The sequence below is a fragment of the Oryctolagus cuniculus genome, chromosome 12, assembly GCF_964237555.1.
Source record: "Oryctolagus cuniculus chromosome 12, mOryCun1.1, whole genome shotgun sequence".
NCBI classification, from domain to species: Eukaryota; Metazoa; Chordata; class Mammalia; order Lagomorpha; family Leporidae; genus Oryctolagus; species Oryctolagus cuniculus.
The window spans coordinates 111,127,933-111,149,507 of NC_091443.1; the positions used below are offsets into that span (position 1 = coordinate 111,127,933).

Sequence of the window (21,575 nt, forward strand, 5' to 3'; positions counted from 1 at the left end):
ACTTAGATTTTCCTTTACCAGTATTTTCAAGTTTCTCTGTATAAGTGTTTGTTATTTTTAGTTTATTCTGTGTAATACATTATATTTGATACTATTAACAAATGTAAAAACTTTTGCTTTTCAGATTATTCATTAATATTCTATAAAATGCAGTTGTTTCTATAACTTGGTGAACTCATTTATTCTAATAGTTCGTTTTTGTGAACTCCTAGACTTTTCCAGGTATTAGGTTATGTCATGTACACATAAATATGATGCTTTTCTAGTTTGGGTATATTTTATTTCTTTTTCTTGCCTGATTTCCCTGGCAAGAATAGGAGTGGCAAGAACTCACATCCTTACTTTTTATGTGATCTTTCTGGAAAGTGTTTTGTCAGCAAGCATGCTGTTTGTGCTGCACTTGTTAATGGCAGCTCTTTATGCCGCTCTTGAGCCTTTCTTTGTAGTACCTTCCCTGCCTGCCCCCACCCCACCACACCTGGAACCAGCATCTGTGGGATCTTCACCAGCAGTCCTATTGCTTGGGAATTTGCTCTGTCTTATTTATGTAATACTTTATTTATGATCTTTGACCCTTTTTGGTTTATTTGCTTTATAAGAATGGTTCTCTCTCACTTCCTCATCTCTTAATCTTTTATTACTGCTAAAAAAAAACCCAACTTGACCTCATTCTCAATTATCTTTTTCTCGTACACTTCATTCACTCCATCAGCAAGTCATATTAGCTCCACCCTAAAATGAGGTGTGTGCTGTCACCACTGCTAATAATGACACTGCAGGGAGAGATTATCTCCTACATGGATTATTGCAATAGCCTCTTAAAGTAATCTCTGTGGTTTTGTCCTTGGCCTTTCAAACTGTGTTTAATACAATAGCCAGAATGATATTTTAGTTTGTGAGATGAGTCATGTTAGTGTTGTGTGCAGAAATCTGTGTCTGTCTCATTGCTAGGTAAAGCCACCTTCCTTATGCTACCCTAAAAGGCATGTGCAACAGAGTGTACTTTTCCCTCCCTGACTTGGTCTCCTACCCAGCTTTGCTTTCTCATTTAGTGTAGCTCAAATTCATCGATGACAGTCCTAGCTTAGGGACTTGAGCTCGCTTTTCTCTGCCTGGCATTGCTTTTCCTCCAGATAGTTGATTGATTTGCTTCTCTGTCTCCTTCTTTATTACTGTTCATGTGGCAGTGTCTAGCCTTGCAGCCTTGCACTGTTTTCCCTCTTTCCTTGTTTTCCTCCTTAGCATCTATTATCTGATGTATTTTCTGCTTATTTTTTATCTGCTTCTGCTTCACTGAAAGCCCTGTGCTTGTAAGGATTCTGTGTTTACCTTGTTTGCTGTATTTAGTATGCTAGACAAATAACTGACATGTACTAGATGCTAACTAAGTATTTTTAAACAAACAAATGTGTCCATCTACCACATTTCATTTGTGTTACTGTGCTTTTATTTTTTAGAAACTTGTTGTTATTTTGCTTTCTGAATGTTTATTTTTAGGAGCATCTTGTTCTTATTTGTGAGTGGAATTTTTTTTCTCTGCTCTCTATATATTAATGATAGTTTTTAAAAACTTCCCCCCTTTTTTGGACATTTTTCCGTCAAATTGTTCACCTTGATTGTTTCACTCTCTATGTTTCATGCTAGGATTTCTCATAGTTGTCCAGTGAATCTTGGTTGACTGTTCATAGAATTGAGGTGCTGAAAAGTGTTGGGATCTTCTGATCAGTTTGCATGGGTGTTGTTCATTCATACAGCGTAACAGTATCTTTTCCTTTTGGGTTGGTCATAGTTCCCAGAAAAACATACGGCAACTTTCTGGCTAGAGTATCTAATGCCAGCATTCTGGGAGCGGCCTGGACAAGAGGGCTGAGGACCTGTGTTTCCCGGTTTCCTCCCTCCTGTGTCTCGTGCCTGTGCTCATTTGGGCTTGATGCTGCCCGGTCCTGGACCTTCTTTTTCATCCTCTGGCCTTAGTAAAGGAAGAACAGTCAGAGCCCGAGAAAGCAAGATGCTTTGCATTTCATGAACATGCATTGCTATTGTTTCTTAGTACAGTCTCTTGTCCTTAAGGGTTAATTCTTTTAAAAGATGTTACTAGTGTTTTCATGGATGTTTAGAGAGTTTCCGATGTATGTCTCATCTCCTCTCTTTATGTGGATAGCCCTCCATCAAATCTGTGTTACAGTCATTGATAATTTTATATGTTTTTTCATTTCTTTTTTTCTTGGATTTATTTATTTTTTGAAAGAGGGGCGGAGGGGTGGGACAGATCGACAGAGAGAGATCTTTCATCTGCTGGTTCACTCCCCAAATGGCTGCATTGGCCAGTTCTGGGCCAGGCCGAAGCCAGGAGCCAGGAACTTCATCTGGGTCCCACATGTGGGTACATGAGCCCAAGGACTTGGGCCATTTCTGCCGCTTTCTCAGGCACATTAGCAGGGAGGTGGATTGGAAGTGGAGCAAATGGGATTCCAACTGTTGCCCATGTAGGGTGTGGGCATTGCAGTCAGCAGCTTAACCCGCTATACCACAACACTGGCCTCTGCTTTGTTCATTTCTGTATCTCTTGTGCCTAGAATAGTGCTCATCCCACAGTAGCAACTTGAGTGGATGAGTGGTGAATGCATGTACGAATGAGACCTTCAGATACTCTGTAGGATGGGATGGCCTATTAGGGTTATGAATTTCTGAGGTAGCATTTGGAGGTTCTAAAATCTACCAGAGAAAAGCTATTATATCATAGTACATTTTACTATTTACTGATTATTGAATGATAATATACTTAAAGATGTTGATGTGCTTATCCCATGCATATTTTAGTTGTGGATGAATAAAAATATACCCATCTGATGGGTAACTATTTTGAGAAAGTAATTTTGTGCTTGTTTTGCATTTTTAAAATAAATTTCAGTGTTAGTATTTAAGGTACTATTGTACTTTAACAGTATAGTGTCTGTTAATTAGAAATATCTTAATTAATTAAAGCAAATTCTACTCTTTTATTTCCAGTGATACGTTTGATATTACCTGGAATGTCAGAACTGGGATTCGCCAGAGCAGACTGTCAAGTAGTACTTCTTTGCTTGATAAAGATGGAGTATTTGCGAATTCAGCCAGCAGCAAACTTCTGGAGAGAGCCCATGGGATTCTCACGTCAGTGTTGATCAGTAATGTTGCTGCTCTTTTATGTCCACTATGAAATTCCTGGGTGAAGTAGTGAAGAAGAGAGATGGTGCGAAGTGTTACTTTCATGGGTAGAAATTTGAAACAAGACTCAGAAGTATCTAGTCATTTCTTGGGGTTAATCTTAAGATTCTCAGTCCTTACTACAGTTGTATTTTAATGTTGGCAACAGATTGGATGGGAGAATCACTGTGAGGGGGAATGGGAGCATATGCAGTGATACACTTGGCACAGGATGCTCACCAACCCTCGGCTGCTTGTCCCCTGAGCACAGCACTGATTGGAAGGCATGCTGTAACCATGTGTGTGTACTAATAGTGTGAACACACTCCAGATAGTACGCAAGCATGTTTTTTGATCAAGTGACTGGGGTGTGATTTAGATGGATTCTTTAATCCCTGTCTAAATCATTTCCTAATAGCGCTGGCTGGCTCAGTTCATATAGGCCATGCCAGAAATGCACATTAACTCACTGAGCCCTCACAGCTACTCTAAGAAGTGAATGCTCTTGCCCTCCTTGTTCTGTGTTGCCATACAATGAAACCAAGGCTTTGAAGGGTGAAAATCACAGATTTTGGTGATGTAGGCCTGCAATTCTATCCTAGGTCTTTCTGACTTAACAAAACATATTTGTAAGCACTAGGCTTTCTTTCCTGTCTTTTATTTGTTTGTTTTCATTTTATGTATTTATTTTTTAAGGATGTATTTATTTATTTGAAAGGCAGAGAAGCAGAGAGAGAGAGAGAGGTCTTCCATCCGTTGGTTCACTCCCCAGATAGCTAAAACGGCTGGAGTTGTGCTGATCTGAAGCCAGGAGCCAGAAGCTTCTTCTGGGTCTCCCACATGGATGCAGTAGCCCAAGGACTTGGGCTATCTTCTGTTGGTTTCCTGGGCTATAGCAGAGAGCTGGATTGGAATAACAGCAGCCAGGACTCGAACCAGCACCCATGTGGCATGCTGGCACTGCAGGCGGCAGCTTTACCTACTACACCATGGCACTGGCCCCTCATTTTATTTTATCTTTTTTAAAGATTTTATTTATTTGTTTGAGAGAGAGTTAAAGACAGTGAGAGGGAGAGACAGAGAGAAAGGTCTTCCATCTGCTGGTTCACTCCCCAAATGGCCACAATGAACAGAGCTGGCCAATTCGAAGCCAGGAGCCAGGAGTTTCTTTCAGGTCTCCCATGTGGGTGCAGGGGCCCAATCACTTGGGCCATCTTCCAGTGGTTTCCCTGACCATAGCAGAGAGCTGGGTCAGACAATGAACAGCAGGGACATGAAGTGGCGCCCATATGGGATGCTGGTGCCGCAGGCAGAGGATTAACCTACTGAGCCACAGTGCTGGCCCCCTCATCTTATTTTAAAGGCAGAGATGGAGAGTTAGAGGTGTTCGATTTATTGATGTGCTGCCCAAATATCAGGGGTTGCTCGGCGAGATGGAAGGCAGGAGCCGGGAGTTCAGTCTGGGTCTCCTACATGGATGATAGGGATCGAAGTACTTGAGACATCATCTATTACCTCTGAGGGTGTGCATTAGTAGGACCAGGTAGATGAGAAGCAGAGGCAGGACTCAGCCACGCACTCTGGTATGGGATGTGGGCATCCCAAGCATTGCCTTAACTGCTGTGCTCAATGCCTGTGCCCAGTTTTATTTTTAAGTTATAAAAAACAGGTTAAAACAAAGTTAAAACGACTTGGTTTAAGCATAATACTGAATTATGAGTAAGAACCAAAAAAGGTTTTTAATTTCCAAAAGACAAGATTATGTTTTGGTTAAAATTACCTTTTAAAAAATCTAGGAAATTTAGGCATCTCATTTAATGTCTTGAAATGACAGAAATACATCTATATAAGAAAGCAAAACCTGGAGCCAGTGTTTGGTGTGTGGTTAAGCTGCTGCTTGGAACACTGGCATCCTATATCAGAGTTCTTGGTTCGAGTCCCAGCTCTGCTTCTGATTCCAGCTTCCTGCTGGTGTGCACCCTGTGAGGCAGTAATGGCTCTGGTCTCTGCTACTCACTTAGGAGACCTAGATTGTGGCCTGGTCCAGTCTGGGCTATTGCAGGTATCTGGGGAGTCAAACATGGTTGGAAGATTTCTCTCCATCTGTCTCTCTGTTTGCCTTTGAAATAAAATAAAAAAGAAATTACAAAGTAGAACCCTACTAACACAGAAGAAAATGAAGTTGTGTCTCAGAGTATACAATGTTGCTCGTCCGTCAGGCTGAAATCTGCCCACACCTGCGTTACAAGGCAGGCATCTCTTGCCTCCTCTTTTCTGTTTACCCTTTCCTCCCAAGGATGCTTGGTTGAGTCAGAGTGTTTCACACATAGGACCTACATTCTTAGAATCTGCCATGTCTGCAGATACCCTGAAGTCTTTGATCTCTATAGTTTTTCTCTGATGACTGACTTATCTTTGTAGGAGGAGCAGAAATTTCAAGTCCAAGCCTGTTCTTCCAAAGGTGAGTATTATGAGAAAACTTTTTCTAGGGATACTCTAGTACATAATTAGTTTATATTACCATGCAAACAATGTTTATACATAAAAAAACATGATATATTGGTTGTATCCAAGTTAAGAATTAATTGTATGTACTTTGTTGAGTCTAGTTTAGAAATAACACTGTCTTATGCAATAGTCAAGCTAAATAGTCAGATATTTGTGGTACTGCCATTTCCTAGTTGTTTTTAAGGTTTCTTAGTATAAGTGTACCTTTTTATTTAGTAATTTCCTTAGGTTCAGGAGTTAATTTGCAACTTATCTGTATACATGATGTATGCATTCTGCACTTTTTTTTCTCTTCTGTGAGAATCACAGCCTCTTTTTCTCCTTGCCGTTTGCCTTACTGTTGTGTGCAGCTGTATACCTCTTACAGCTGCTTGTGTTATGGTAGCTCTAGCATTTCACTTACTGATGTAAGTAAAATTCAGAATCCTTTATTTTGTCACAATCCTGAGTAATCAAACATAGACAAATGTTCAAGAAGTGTAACTGCAGGCTTGGCCCTCTGTTAATGTAGCTGCACTTTGGCTTTCATGTGTGTTTGTGTGTGGCTTTGTTTTCTTAATGTTCATATCAACTTTGTAATAGCAGAAACTGGAAGCAACCCAAATGTCCACCACCAGGCAAATGGATCAAGAAGCAATGAGGTGTCCATATAATAGAATACTTAACTCATCAGTGAGAGGAGCAGCTGCTGATCCGTGCAAAAGCACGAATGAATTTCACAATACTGCACAACACTGAGTCGGTGCTCTGTATGAAATCTGGTATATAGTAACACGGATCAAAGAGGTGGCTGTGACCACACACGGGCATTTTTAGATGCTGCACTCCAGAGAATCAGTACAGAGAAGTGGATAAATGCACCTTCCAGCCCCTCCTTGGAGGGGCCTTTCTGCATGGTTTTCCAGCAGCTGCTTAAGGATCCGTCTTTGACCTTGCCTGCGTCTCAGAGCGGATAGGCAGATGAGCAGGATCTCAGGCACTGCTGATCCCATTTCTCCTTGTTTCCTCCCATGAGAAAACCCATGTCTGTAGATTCTTCCTGGAAGGCATTTGTCCTGAGCTCCCCTCTCAGGGAAAGCCTCCAGGAGTTGACGTGGTCCTGAATTACATCACTTTGAGCAGCTGTCTCCGTGGAACGAGACGGTGCTGTCTGGACTAACAGGCGTTAGCCACAGAGCCTCTCCCGGTTTAGTGTACACAGAGTGCTCTCAGCTTCACACTGGGGATTGAAGGAACTGAAACGCACATTTAACACCTAGTCTGCCTCTAGCGAAATTGACATTTCTCTTTTTCTAAAACTTGAGGTTCACTAAAAGCAATTAGCAATTAAGAAAAACGAAGAGTTTAGAAATACCTTAGACTATATAGCCAGATTGATTAGTGAGATCCTTCTCCATCCAGTTAATCTGACGGGACCTGGGGAGGCCGTTGTGTTTTATCTATGTGCAGAGAGGGGGAGTGAGTTAAGGAAAATGAGAAAACAGAGTGACATTTTCTAAATAAAAGAACAAGGTAAGTGTATAGAAACTGACCCTAATGAAATGGGTCCTGTGGGTTATCTGGCAACAAATTCTAAAAGAAAGGCCATAAAAATGCTCACAAAGGTCAGGAGAGCCATGATTAAATAAACTAATCATTTGAAGAGAGAGAGGAAAAAAAGTGTAAGTAAATAGGGGCTGACTGCAGTGCCAGCAGCCCACGTGGTCCGCAGTTTGTATCCCAGATGCTTCACACCCGATCACACTCCCTGCTAATGACCTGGGAAAACCAGTATACGGCCCAACTGTTTAGGCCCCTGCTGCCCATTGTGGGAGACCTGGAAGAAGTTCCTGGCTTCTGGCTTCTTCCTGGTCCAGTCCTGGCTATTGCAGCTGTCTGGGGAGTGAACCAGTGGATGGAATATCTGTCTGTCCATCCCTCTGTCTATAACTCTGACTTTCAAACAAATCTTAAACAGAAAGGTATAGGTAAATGAAAAGAAATTTTAGAATGAAAGAATTCAGTAACTAAACTGAGAAATCCAGTAAAGAGTTTCTTTCTTTTTTTTTTTTTTTTTTTTTCTTGACAGAGAGAGAGAGAGACAGAGAGAAAGGTCTTCCTTTTTCCGTTGGTTCACCCCCCAAGTGGCCACTATGGCCGGCACATTGTGGCTGGCGCACTGCACCTATCTGAAGCCAGGAGCCAGGTGCCTCCTCCTGGTCTCCCATGCAGGTGCAGGGGCCCAAGCACTTGGGCTATCTTTCATTGCACTACCGGGCCACAGCAGAGAGCTGGACTGGAAGAGGAGCAACCGGGACAGAATCCGGCGCCCTGACGGGGACTAGAACCCAGGTGGCGGTGCCAAAGGCAGAGGATTAGCCTAGTGAGCCGCGGCATCGGCCACAGTAAAGAGTTTCAATAGGAGAGTAAATCAAGCAGAAAAAAGGATCTGTGAACTCAAGACAGGTGACTGAAGTCATCCAGCTAGAGTAGCAAGAAGGAAAGAGAATGAGATAACTTGAGGGGCTTAAGGGACACCATGCGCAACAACTTGTGCATTACTGATGTTCCAGAAGAAGAGCAAGAAACAGAAAAACAGAAACCAGTTTCAAAGTAACACTCACAGAAGACTTGCCAAGCCTGGGGGAAGAGATAGATGACCAGATCAGAGAAAGGGCACCAGATAGGTTTAATTCAGAGTGACCTATACTGAGACCTGCCTCAGTTACGATTCCATGAGAGGAAAGGAACTTTGTATCTACAAAGTCCCTCTGAAATTATGAACAGCGTTCTCCCCGGAAATCTTGCTGTCCAGAAGAAAACTGCCAGCTCTGAGTGCTCTGCCCAGGAAGAGTGGAGGGAAGGTGAAGATCAGACAGCCACGAAGGAGTTTAACGCCAGTAGAGCTGCCTTTTGTGACATGCGAAAAGCATGTCTTCAAGCAGAATGAAAAGGATGCTACTGAGGGATGTGAAAACATTTGTAACGTTGTCAAATTCACTTACCCTAATCCTGAACTGGCAGTTTGTAAAGCAGTTATGTCTGTAGTACAAAGGTTAAAAGACAAAATGATTACAGTAAACTGTAGCTAAGATAACTTGTTAAGGGATAAATGTAAAAAAGGTATAAAATGTAACATGAAAAACATAAAGTAGGGGTGGGAGGAGAAAGCACTTTGTGTGTACAAAGTGAGGTTGTTACCTGTGCAACAGAGCCAGTTATGACTATTATATTTTATGAAATCCTCAGGAAGCCACGAAGCATAAATGTTTAGTACATACACAACAGATTTACAGATTGATATATACCAATACAGAAAACCACCCAGCTGTGAAGAAAGGGACAAAGTATCTACAAAACAGCTGGTAAAAACGAACAAAATAGCACCACTAGTAACTGCTTACTTATTCAGTATTTTCCTTGAAAGCAAATGGATTAACTAATCTAAAGGTATAGAGTGGCTCAAAGCATTGAAAAGTAAGTCCCATAATTATATGATGACTACCAGAGATTTCATTTTTAAGAACATACAGAGAGATGAAGGTGAAGGACTGAAAAAGTTACTTTATGCAGATGGAAACCAAAAGAACAGAGGTGGCTGTAGTTAATATCAGAGAAAATAAACTTGAAGTAAAAATCTGTAAATGATAGATAAGATCAATATTGTATAAGGATAAGGGGGTCAGATCATGGAGAGGATATAACAGTTGTAAATTTAAACGCGGCCGGGGCCAGCGCTGTGGCATAGCGGGTAAAGTCGCCGCTGCCTGCCGTGCCGGCATCCCATATGGGTGCCAGTTCGAGTCCCAGCTGCTCCATTTCTGATCCAACTCTATGCTATGGCCTGAGAATGCAGTAGAAGATGGCCCAAATCCTTGGGCCCCTCACCCTCATGGGAAGACCAGGAGGTAGCTCCTGGCTCCTGGCTTTGGATCAGCGCAGCTCCAGCCATTGCAGCCAACTGGGGAGTGAAGCAATGGATGGAAGACCTCTCTCTTTCTCTGTCTCTCCTCCTCTCTCTGTGTAACTTTGACTTTAAAATAAATAAATAAATCTTTAAAAAGAAAAAAGAAACACATTTAAATGCAGCCAACGTTGGAGCAGCTAAATACATAAAGCAGATGTTTGGAGATCTGGGGCAGTGTTGTGACACAGTGGATTAAGGCACCGCTTACAACACTGGCATCCAGTATCAGAGTGCTGGTTTGAGTCCCAGGTGCTCCAGTTCTGCTCCAGCTTCCTGCTAATGCACCTAGGAAGGCAGTGGGTGATGAAGGCAGTGGATGATGAGAGAGACTGTGTTGTAGTTCCTGGCTTCTGACTTCAGACCTGGCTTTTTAAGCCATTTGGGAAGTGAGCCAGCAGATGGAAGATCTGTCTTTCCCTCTCTCTGTCACTTTGCCTTTCAAAATAAATAAATACTTCTTTATAAATATTGAGATACCCGAGGGGAGAGAGAGACAGTGATATGCTAATAGTAGCAGATTTTAATACCCAATTTTCAAGAATGGACAGGCCATCCATGCAGAAAATCAATAAGGAGACATTAGACTTAAACCAATTTATAAACCCAGTGGACCTCACAGATGTACGCAGAACAGTCCATCCAGCAGCAACGGACTACACCTTGTTCTCAAGCATACATGGGCCATTCGGCAAGATAGGTGATATTTTAGGTCACAAGACATAGCACTGAAATTATATCAAGTTTCTTTTCTGACCACTGTGGTATGAGACTAGAAATCAGTATTAGGAAAAATCAGAGAATTCACTGATATGTAGAATTTACATAATATACTCCTGATCAAATACTAGATCAAAAAAGAAATTAAAGGGGACCTTTAAAGGGGCCAGTGCTTTGTGGTGTAGTTGGTAAAGCCGCTGCCTGTGGTGCCATTGTGACATGGGCGTCGCTTGGAGTCGTGGCTGCTCCACTTCTGATGCAGCTCCCTGCTAATACACCTGGGAAAGCAGCAGAAGGTGGCTCAAGTGCTTAGTCCCTGCATCCACATGGGAGACATTGAAGAAGCTCCTGGCTTCAACCTGGCCTAGCTCTGGCCATCACGGCCATTGGGGAATGAGCCAGCAGATGAAAGGCTCGCTCTCTGTCGCGTGCGCGCGCTCTCTTTAAAATACATAAGTAAATCTTTATTTTTTAAAAATAATTGTTTTATTTATTTGAAAGACAGAGTTACAGAGATGGATAGGGCGAGAGAGAGATAGGTCTTCCATTCTGCTGGTTCACTCCCCAAAATGACTGCAATGCTCAAAACTGAGCTGATTCGAAACCAGGAGCTGGTCGGAAGCCAGGAACTTCTTCTGGGTCTCCCACACGGGTGCAGGGGCCCAAGGACTTTCCCAGGCCATAGCAGAGAGCTAGATCAGAAGAGGAGCAGCCAGGACTTGAATTGGTGCTCATATGGGATGCTGGTGCTACAGGGTGGGGCTTTAACCTGCTGTGCCACAGCGTGGGCCCCAAAGTAAATCTTTAAAAATAGGGAAATGAAAAAATGGCTTGAGACACATGAAAATGTAAAGAAAGCATACCAAAACATAGAATGCAGCAGAAGAGGAAAATTTAAAATAATAGACATTTAGTTTTTTAAAAAAAAAAGCTCTCAACCTATTGCTATATCTCAAGTGATAAAAGAACTAGAAATAGACTAACAAACGCAGAGTTAGAAGAAGGAAGGAAGTAGCAAAAATTAGTGCAGAAATAAAAGAAACAGACTAGAAATTTAATTGAAAAGGTATACAAGGCTATATATTTTTTAAAGGTTAAAATAGGCAAACCCTTAGCTAGAATATGAAAGAAATAGAGAAAATTCACAGAAATAAAACCAGAAATGAAAGAGGAGACATACATCAGAAGTGGAAACACAGAAAATCTTAAGAGATTGTGATGAACAGTCATATGCCAGCAAATGGGTTAGCATCGAAGAAATGGAAAAGTTCCCAGGAACGCGATGTACCAAGACTGAATAATAATTTGAACCAATCCATTATGAACAAGGGGATTGAGTCAGCAGGAAATTTCCCATCAAAGAGCAGCTCAAGACAGCCTGGCTTTAGGCCTGCATTCTACCAGACATTTAAAACTATAATCTGTCTCTCTCAGATTCTTCCAGAAAATTGAAGAGAAGAAAGTACTTTTATGTTCGATTTATGAGGTGAACATTACCCTGATACCAAAGCCAAAGATGCTACTAGAAAATTATATGTCAATATCTCTGAGGAACATAAATGTGGAAATTCTTGATCATATTACTATCTAACCTTGTCCAACAGCACATTAAAAGGATCATCCACAGATATGGTATTTATCCCTGGGATCCAAAGGTGATTCAGCATATAGAAATTGATAAATGTAATTCACTATAGTAACAGAATGAAGGACAAAAAAACTCAATTCATTAATAAAAGACATTGGATAAAATTCAACACTTTTTCATGATACTAAAGAAAAAGCTCAACAAATTAGGAATACAGTGCAGTAAAGGCCATTGTGTTCCATGCCCACAGCCAACGTCATACTCTTCATTGAAAAGTTGAAAGCTTCTCTTCTAAGATGAAGAATAAAGCAAGGAAGACTCCTTTATCACCTCTGCTCAACTAGCGCTGAGAGACTTAAGAGAAACTCTGCAAGAAAAAGAAAGAAAAGGCATCCAAATTGGAAAGGAACAAGTAAAATTGACTTTGCTGATAACTCGATCTGAGATAGAAAATCCTAAAGATTCCAGTATAAATCTTTTAGAACTGGTTACTTCAGTAAAGCTTGACAGTCCCAAATCAGCATAAAAATTAGTAATATTTTGATAAATAACAAAGTATCCAAAAAAGAAATTAAGTAAGCAGCCCAATTTACAGCAGGATAAAAATACAAAATACTTAGTAGACAGTTTAGGGATGTGAAATGTCTGATAAGGAAAGTTATGAAACACTAGCTTTGACAACAGAAGTTCATGGATTCGCAGAATTAACACTGTTAAAATATGCATTCTACTCAAAGCAACCTACAGAGTTTATGCAGTCTGTGAAAAACCCAGTGCCATTTTTTGTAGAAATAAAAACCTAATCTTAAAATTTGTGTGACTCTGCAAAAGACCTCAAATAGCTAATGAAATGTTGAGCCAAAAAAAAAAAAATCATGTTTCCTGATTTCAAAATATATTAGGAAGCTGTAGTAATCAAAACAATATAGAAGTGGCATTAAAAGTATAAAAGACACATCTACGAATGGAACAGAATAGAGAATCCTGAAGTAAGTTCATACTTTTACCGTCAACTGATTATTTACAAAGGTGCTAAATAAACAGAATGGTTAATAAAAAAATCTCTTCAGTGATCAGTGAAAAGGTAGGTGTCAACATTTTAAAGAATGAAATTATACCCTTTTTTTAACCAGGTATACAAAATTCAATTGAAAGAAATTAAAGACAAACTAAAGACCAGAAACTATCAACTACAAAAGCTCCATGACATTAAATTTGGGCAGTGATTTCTTAGTCATGAGCCCATAAACACAGGCCACAAAAGCAAAAATAAATGGAATTGCACCATGTTAAACTTCTGTACAGCAAAGAAAACAGAATGAAGAGGTAACCTTTTAGACTGGCAGAAAGTGCTTACAAATGTTATATGAAGGGCCCAGTACTCAAATAGGAAACCGAACTCAGTAAGAAAATAATAAGAAATCAGGAAATATGATTTTTTTTTTTTGGCTCAACATTTCATTAGCTATTTGAGGTCTTTTGCAGAGTCACACAAATTTTAAGATTAGGTTTTTATTTCTACAAAAAATGGCACTGGGTTTTTCACAGACTGCATAAACTCTGTAGGTTGCTTTGAGTAGAATGCATATTTTAAAAAATAAAAGAGTCTGAATAGTCATTTCTACAAAGAAGACATATAAATGGCCAACCAAACATATGAAAAAATGCTAAATACCGCTATTCAGGGAAATGCAAATGAAACCCATAGTGAGAAATAACCTCATTATGCCTGTTAGTATGGCTGTTTTCAAAAAGGGATGATAAAAAGTAGTGGTGATGATACGAAAAAAGACTCTTTCATGATGTCAGTGGGGTTGAAATTACAAGAACCATTTTGGAAAATAATATAGATGTTCCTCTAAAAACCAAAATGGAAATGAAACTATTAAGACAATAATGTTACCTATGAGTGTTGAAGTTAGTATATCCAAGTGATCTCTGTGCTCCCATGTTCATTTCAGCATCGTACACAGTAGCCAACACACAGAAACAGCAGAAGTGCCCATCAGTGAATGGATGGATAAAGAATTTCTGGTGTATATGAGCAATGTATTACCACTCAGCCTTAAAAAGGAAGGGGAGTCTAACATTTGCAGCAGTATGGAGGGACCTGAAAGTTTTTTTTGTTGTTGTTGTTGTTTTTTAAGATTTACTTATTTTTGGCCAGCGCCGCGGCTCACTAGGCTAATCCTCTGTCTTGCGGCGCCGGCACACCCGGTTCTAGTCCCAGGCGGGGCGCCGGATTCTGTCCTGGTTGCTCCTCTTCCAGGCCAGCTCTCTGCTGTGGCCCGGGGAGTGCGGTGGAGGATGGCCCAAGTCCTTGGGCCCTGCACCCCATGGGAGACCAGGAGAAGCACCTGGCTCCTGCCTTCAGATCAGTGCGGTGCGCTGGCCGCAGCGGCCATTGTGGGGTGAACCAACGGCAAAGGAAGACCTTTCTCTCTGTCTCTCTCTCTCACTGTCCACTCTGCCTGTCAAAAAGAAAATATTTATTTATTTTACTTGAAAGAGTTACACAGAGAAGGAAAGGCAGAGAGAGAGAGAGGTCTTCCAACTGCTGGTTCACTCCTCAGTTGGCCCCAACGGCTGGAGCTGCACCAATCAGGAGCCAGGAGCTTCTTCTGGGTCTCCCACGTGGGTGCAGGGGCCCAAGGACTCGGGCCATCTTCTGCTGCTTTCCCAGGCCACAGCAGAGAGCTGGATTGGAAGAGGAGCAGATGGGACACGAACTGGTGACCATGTGGGATGCCGGCACTGCAGGCAGCGGCTTTACGCACTACACCACAGCGTTGGCCCTGAAAGTTGTTACTCTTAGTGAAGAAGTCAGGCACAGAAAGACAAACATGGTAATGTGACCTAACCTGTGAATGGAATCTGGAGATGCTGCAGAGGGTAGAGTGCTGGTAGTTTCTGGAGACTGGGGAGTAGGGGTGGTGCTGGTGAAGAGATGGAAGATATCAGGTGCACAGAATGGACAAGGTCAGGTGCCCTATTGCAGTGTGCCAACTGTAATTAATGTCTCAGTGTGTTTCCAAGCTGCTTCAGAAGTAGATTTAAAATGCTCTTAACCACAGGAAATGTTTTATGAGGTGTTTGGATATATCATTTAGCCTGACTGAATCATTATACAGCATTGCAAGTCTCACTGTAATTATATTTTAATATATGTAATTATTTACCAATTAAAAATAACATTAAAAATGCAGTGACAGGAAGCAGATTAGAGACTGCCAAGAAGCAGCAGGTGGGAGTTGCAAAGCGGCACAAAGAGGTGGTGGGTGTGTTCATTATTTCTGCTGCAGTGATGGCGTCTGTCTCAGTCCCTCTTCTGCTGTCATAACAGGAGCCTAGAGACTTCTTGAAGGAAGAGCATTTTCTAAGCTCGCGTTTCTAGATGGTGTAAGCCCATGATCAGGTGGCTGTGCGTGGTGAAGGCCTCATGCTGAATTACAACATGGCAGCAAAGTGGAAGGGCAGGTGGGCAACAAAGGGCAGCCTGGCTTTCTAACAGATCACCCACTCACTGCTTCCACAGCTCCTGCAGCACTGTAACTTCAGAGCTCTGTGTTCACATATGTGTCAGAATGCATATTGTGCACAGCACATTAAATACGTGCAGTTTACGTTGTGTCAAGGAGTTATCGGTAAAAAGGTCATTGGAACAAAGGAATTAAGAATTGTACAGATTATTGAACTTTATACCTCATCAAATACATATCTTAAATGTATGATTACTGCTTTAATTCATTTAAATTTTTATTAAAGATATCCTCTATTTGCATAGTGTACGCTAAGACGTGTTCCTATCTTGAGGATTTCTGTAGCATACAGTGGAAGCCCAGACACCTCCAGGTCATTCGTTTAGCCTTTGCTGAGTTCTACTTAGTGGATGTCGCATGCTGCGTAAGGAGCTGGAGGAGGTGATTGCTTGCAGGCAAGTCCTGGTTGTCAGGAGCATTTCTGTCAAAGCCCTGGGCAGAAGCCGCAGCCAGCCTGTAGCTTGTGTCCCCACTCATCACTGAGGGCATGGTCGAGGTTCCCTTTTGGGTCACAGGTTAGCCCGGCTTGTTGTAGAGAGCTGCCCACGTGCAGTGAGGAGGCTGCTTTCCTGGGCTCGGACTCATCCTTCCACAAGACAAGAGCTTGGCTTTGATTATTCTTTTTATTTCCTCTCATTACGTGGAGCTGTCACTTCTGTTAAATCCACTTTTCTAAGATGACCTGTTTTTTGAGTTCGATCCTTTTGGTGACAGTTGCATTGCCCTGCCATTTCTGCTTAGGGGCCCTGCTTTCTCTGAAGCTTCCTGCCCAACGTGATATTAGTGTGTTTCCCCTCAGGCTCATAACCTGGAGTTAGTTTTGTTACCCATTTTAGACCTCCTCAACAACATGAGAAATGTTTGGTTCAGACTGCTACTAAGAATATCTTAACCTAGGTAATTAAAAAAAAAGATTTATTTATTTGAGAGAGAGAGAGAGAGAGAGAGAGAGATCGATCTTCTATTTGCTGGGTCACAGTATGTAGGGGCCGGTGCTGTGGTGTAGTGGGCTAAGCCTCCGCCTGCAGCACCGGCATCTCATATGGGCCCTGGTTCATGTCCTGTCTGCTTCACTTCTGATGTAGCTCTTTGTTTATGGCCTAGGAAAGCAGTGGAGGATGGCCCAAGTGCTTGGGCCCCTGCACCCTTGTGGGAGAACCGGAAGAGACTCCTGGCTCCTGGCTTGGGATCAGCCCAGCTCTTGTCGTTGAGGCCATTTGGGGAGTGAACCAGCAGATGGAAGGCCTTTCTGTCTGTCTGTCCCACTCTCTATAACTCTGCCTCACAAGTAAACTCTTTAAAAAAAAAAAAAAGACAATATACAAGCACAAATAAATGAAAATGTAATTGAGAGGGAGAGAAATGGAGAGATCTTCCATCTGTCGGTTTACTCCCCACATGACTGCAATGGCTGGAGCTGGACAGATCCAGAGTCAGGAGCAAGGAGCTTCTTCTGGGTCTCCCATGTAGGTGAAAGGGCCCAAGCTCTTGGGCCATCCTCTGCAGCTTTCCCAGGTGCATGAGCAGGGAGCTGGATCAGAAGTAGAGCAGCAGGTCTCGATCTGGTGCCCATATAGGATGCTGGCATCGCAGGTGTCAGCTTTAGTTGTTATGCCACCATGCCAGCCCCATGAAGCAAGAACTTTTTTGAGAAAATTGCTTTTAAGCTACAGGTTCAATTCCAGGCAAAACCAAGACTTGTGAAAATCTGCCTAATTGTACTCCAAGCAAATGAAATAATTGGAAAGACTCTGAGTCAGGAATGAATGCAGGTTTGGTTCTTTTGTTTGCTTTATATTTTTTATATTTATAATGGACTCCTTCATGGCAAAGATATTTAAACAGTTATTTCCATAGTTCATATGATGCTTTTTCACACAAACATTTAGTAATCAGTTTTACCATAGCATAGCCACAGATTGTAAAATGAAAACTTTATTTCCAGTACCTTTTTTTCAGTAGTATCTTAAATCTTTGGGGGAGTAAAAAACCATGTGGCTTCAGTGCTGATTTGTTTTTCACTTAAATATAACTATAAATATAACTATAAATTATTGTATTTTAATCTTGATCAACATGTACACATTTTTTATGAATGTACAATGAACTGTATTGTGAAAATTCAGCAATAATATAGTAGAAGCCTGCCAAAGTTCATGAACAGAGTCCATCTTGCTTTGTGTATGTTATGTTACATTGCTCTTTTTAGTGTTAGTGTTTGCAAGTGTTTTCCAGTATCTCTGTTAGTATAGTATTTTTTTTTAAGATTTATTTATTTATTTGAAAGTCAGAGTTACACAGAGACAGAAGGAGAGGCAGAGAGAGAGAGAGAGAGAGAGAGAAAGAGAGAGAGAGAGAGAGAGAGAGAGAGAAAGGTCTTCCATTCGCTAGCTCACTCCCCAGATGGCTGCAACAGCCAGGGCTGGGCCAGACTGAAGCCAGGAGCTTCCTCCAGTTCTTCCCATGTGGGTGAAGGGGCCCAGGGACCTGGGCCACCTTCAACTGCTTTCCCAGGCAATAGCAGAGAGCTGGATCGGAACTGGAGCAGTTGGGACTCAAACCGGTGCCCATATGGGATGCCAGCACTGTAGGCGGCAGCCCTACCTGCTATGCCACAGCACTGGCCCTGAGCAGTATAGTATTTAGTTGTATGCATGAAACATACTTAAAGAATTTCATATCATTACATATCTCTCTTATTCACAACTTTTCACTATTTTTTGAAGTACATTGGCATAAACAATTTAGAGAACTTGTTAACAATTTAGAGAACTTGTTTGGTAATCTTTTTTTCTTTTTTTTCTTTTTGACAGAGTGGACAGTGACAGAGAGAGACAGAGAGAAAGGTCTTCCTTTTTGCCGTTGGTTCACCCTCCAATGGCCGCCGCGGCCGGTGCACCGCGCTGATCCGAAGGCAGGAGCCAGGTGCTTCTCCTGGTCTCCCATGGGGTGCAGGGCCCAAGCTCCTGGGCCATCCTCCACTGCACTCCCGGGCCACAGCAGAGAGCTGGCCTGGAAGAGGGGCAACCGGGACAGAATCCGGCGCCCTGCCCGGGACTAGAACCCGGTGTGCTAGCGCCACAAGGTGGAGGATTAGCCTATTGAGCTGCGGTGCCGGCCAATTTGGTGATCTTTTTAGAAATAACACTTTGAAGTGAAAATGATTGTCAAGAAGGTGGTATTGGGACCAGCGCTATGGCACAGCGGGTTAAAGCCCTGGCCTGAGGTGCCGGCATCCCATATGGGCGCTGGTTCTAGTCCTGGCTGCTCCACTTCTGATCCAGCTCTCTGCTATGGCCTGGGATAGCAGTAGAGGATGGTTGAAGTTCTTGGGCCCCTGCACCCGCATGGGAGACCTGGAGGAGGCTCCTGGCTCCTGGCTTTGGATCAGCGCAGCTCTGGCCGTTGCGGCCATTTAGGGAGTAACCCATCGGATGGAAGACCTCTCTCTCTCTGCCTCTCCTCTCTCTGTGTAACTCGGACTTTCAAATAAATAAAATAAATCTTAAAAAAAAAAAAAAGAAGGTGGCCGGCGCCGCGGCTCACTAGGCTAATCCTCTGCCTAGCGGCGCCGGCACACCGGGTTCTAGTCCTGGTTGGGGCACCGGATTCTGTCCCTGTTGCCCCTCTTCCAGGCCAGCTCTCTGCTGTGGCCCGGGAGTGCAGTGGAGGATGGCCCAGGTGCTTGGGCCCTGCACCCCATGGGAGACCAGGAGAAGCACCTGGCTCCTAGCTCCTGCCATCGGATCAGCGCGGTGTGCCGGCCGCAGCGCGGCGGCAGTGGCGGCCATTGGAGGGTGAACCAACGGCAAAGGAAGACCTTTCTCTCTGTCTCTCTCTCACTGTCCACTCTGCCTGTCAAAAAAAAAAAAAAAAAAAAAAAGAAGGTGGTATTAACTTGCATTCTTAATAGCAGCACCTATCAGCATGGATGCCTATTTCCCTAGATCCTCCTGAATCCTTGCTTTTGTCAGTCTTTATTGCATTTCGAGTCCAAAATGTAAAAATTCTCTTTGAAAGGGAGTGTCTGTAGGTCTGATCTGATTTCATCATCATTTAAAAAATCATCTATTATTTTTCACTTTATGTTTCTGTGTGGGAGCAAACTGTTGAAATCTTTACTTAATGTATGTTAAACTGATCTGTATATAAAGAGAATCAAAAATGAATCTTGATGTGAATGGAAGGGGAGAGGGAGTGGGAAAGGGGAGGGTTGTGGGTGGGAGGGACGTTATGGGGGGGAAGCCATTGTAATCCATAAGCTGTACTTTGGAAATTTATATTCATTAAATAAAAGTTAAAAAAAAAAAAGAAAGGGAATGTCTGTTACAGTACAAGTGAGATTGAATGATTGTTGTCATGCTCCTTGCAGTTTTTTTTTACTTCATTTGAGAATTTCCGGTCAGATCCTATTCTAATTTTTTTTTATTATGTATTCTTTTCAGGATTATTTAAAGTTATTTTTATGTACAGATAATAAGCCTATGTCATTTGTTAGAAGTAGTATTTTCTTAGTTCCAATTTAAACATGTGCTATACTCTTTTAATTCTTATATTGTTAGCATCTTTAGACTTAATGTGTCATGTTAACACAATCTTTTGGTTTTTGTAAGACTTCTTGTTAAATAACATACAGTTTTACATCTGTACAGATGTTTGTTGCATTTATAAACTCATTGCCATAAATATAGTACAGTTTGAAAAATTGTGATTTCCTTAAAAAGCTCCTAAATACCTTTTTACTGTCCTGTTTTGTACATATTAGTTGCTTTGTGTGTTTTCTCCTGTCTTTTGGTTAACTTAGAGTAGCACATTGTGGTGAACGTGGCTGGACCCTGTGCTGTGGTTGCTTCTGTGTTACTGGCAATCCTTCTAGAGTCCTGGGATTTTACTTGATTGTCTCTGAGTTAGGATTCAACTGGCGATAACAGGAATCACTGTACAGTAGGACCTCATTCAAAGATGCTTGCAGTACCTCGGAAGCCTCAGCTGGAGCCTAGAGCAGCACTGCAGACCTGACCTAGGTGGGAGTGGGAGGACAGAAAGGGGCGGTGCTGCCGGTGCAGCTGCTCTCCCAGCACAGAGCACCTGGGGGAGGGTCCCGAGCTCTGCAAGAAGCTGCGGCAGCTGTTTGCTCCAGGGCTGTTGTAGAGGATGGAGTCCTCTGTCTTGGAGTCAGACAAGAATTCAAAGCAGAATGTCAGCAGAGCTGCAGGGTGGTAGGACTTATTTAAAAGGAAAGTACACTCAGACAGGTGTTGAGTACAGGCAGCCGCTCTCCGTGAGAAGAGAGTGGGTCATCCCTGCGTGGGAATTAATGTCTAGCCCATGGAGCACATAAGGTTAGTGAAATCATTTGGTCTGGCCCGATTCTCTAACTCTATATAGCAGGCTGATTTTTAGGTTGATAATTCTGCGTGCCCCACAATGACATTATAAGTATCCTGATGTCCCTTGGCAGAAAAAAGGTTCCCACCCCTGTTAGGGTAGAACTTGCTGCCCTAATTGAATAACCAAATGGGGCTGAGTTTGGATGGGACTTCAGTGCACGTGGTGATCTCCAGGAAGATATCTTGGTGTCTCCACGTCTGGTGCAGCATACATGTGGTTGGCACGACATCTTTTGTGTGGCGACAGGAAGAGAGGCTCAGGTACATGCTGTGGACTGCACGTGCCAAGCCTGTTAACCATGTTGGGGTGCAGTTTTGGCTGTGCATGGCTGTGGCCCAGAGACTGCTGGCAGTCTCTCAGCTCCTAGTTGCTCACTAACAGCTGCCTTTGCATATCAGGGCCAAGCTGTGTTTGCTGTAGCTGTGGTGGCAACAGAAATGCCCTGTATTCTGCATATGAGCACTCATGAAAGCTAATGGCTGGAGCTGGGACTGCAGAAAACTAAAGTGCCTTTGTGTGCCTTTGTGTCAGAAAAACAAAACCAGCAGCCGGAGCCTCTGCCTCAGTTAGGCTTTCCGAATTTCACATGTAAACATTTGATTGGTGAACTTAAGTCACATCAAGAACTCTGGGTGCAAAAGTTTGGGAAATGTTTTGTTTTAGCTTTCTCCCTCCCTCCCTCCCTCCCTCCCTCCCTCCC

The 21,575-nt window shown here is 42.5% G+C and overlaps 1 protein-coding gene across 20 annotated transcripts in view; it reads left to right on the plus strand.

Annotated features, from left to right (window-relative positions):
• Positions 1–21,575, plus strand: part of MYO9A (myosin IXA) — a 278,436-nt gene that overhangs the window by 160,288 nt on the left and 96,573 nt on the right. For all 20 annotated transcript variants that reach the window (XM_070054736.1, XM_070054737.1, XM_070054738.1 and 17 more), the window contains 2 exons: positions 3,010–3,153; positions 5,608–5,647. In XM_070054736.1, coding sequence (XP_069910837.1) covers positions 3,010–3,153; positions 5,608–5,647 — 184 coding nt within the window. The remainder of the gene's footprint in view (positions 1–3,009; positions 3,154–5,607; positions 5,648–21,575) is intronic.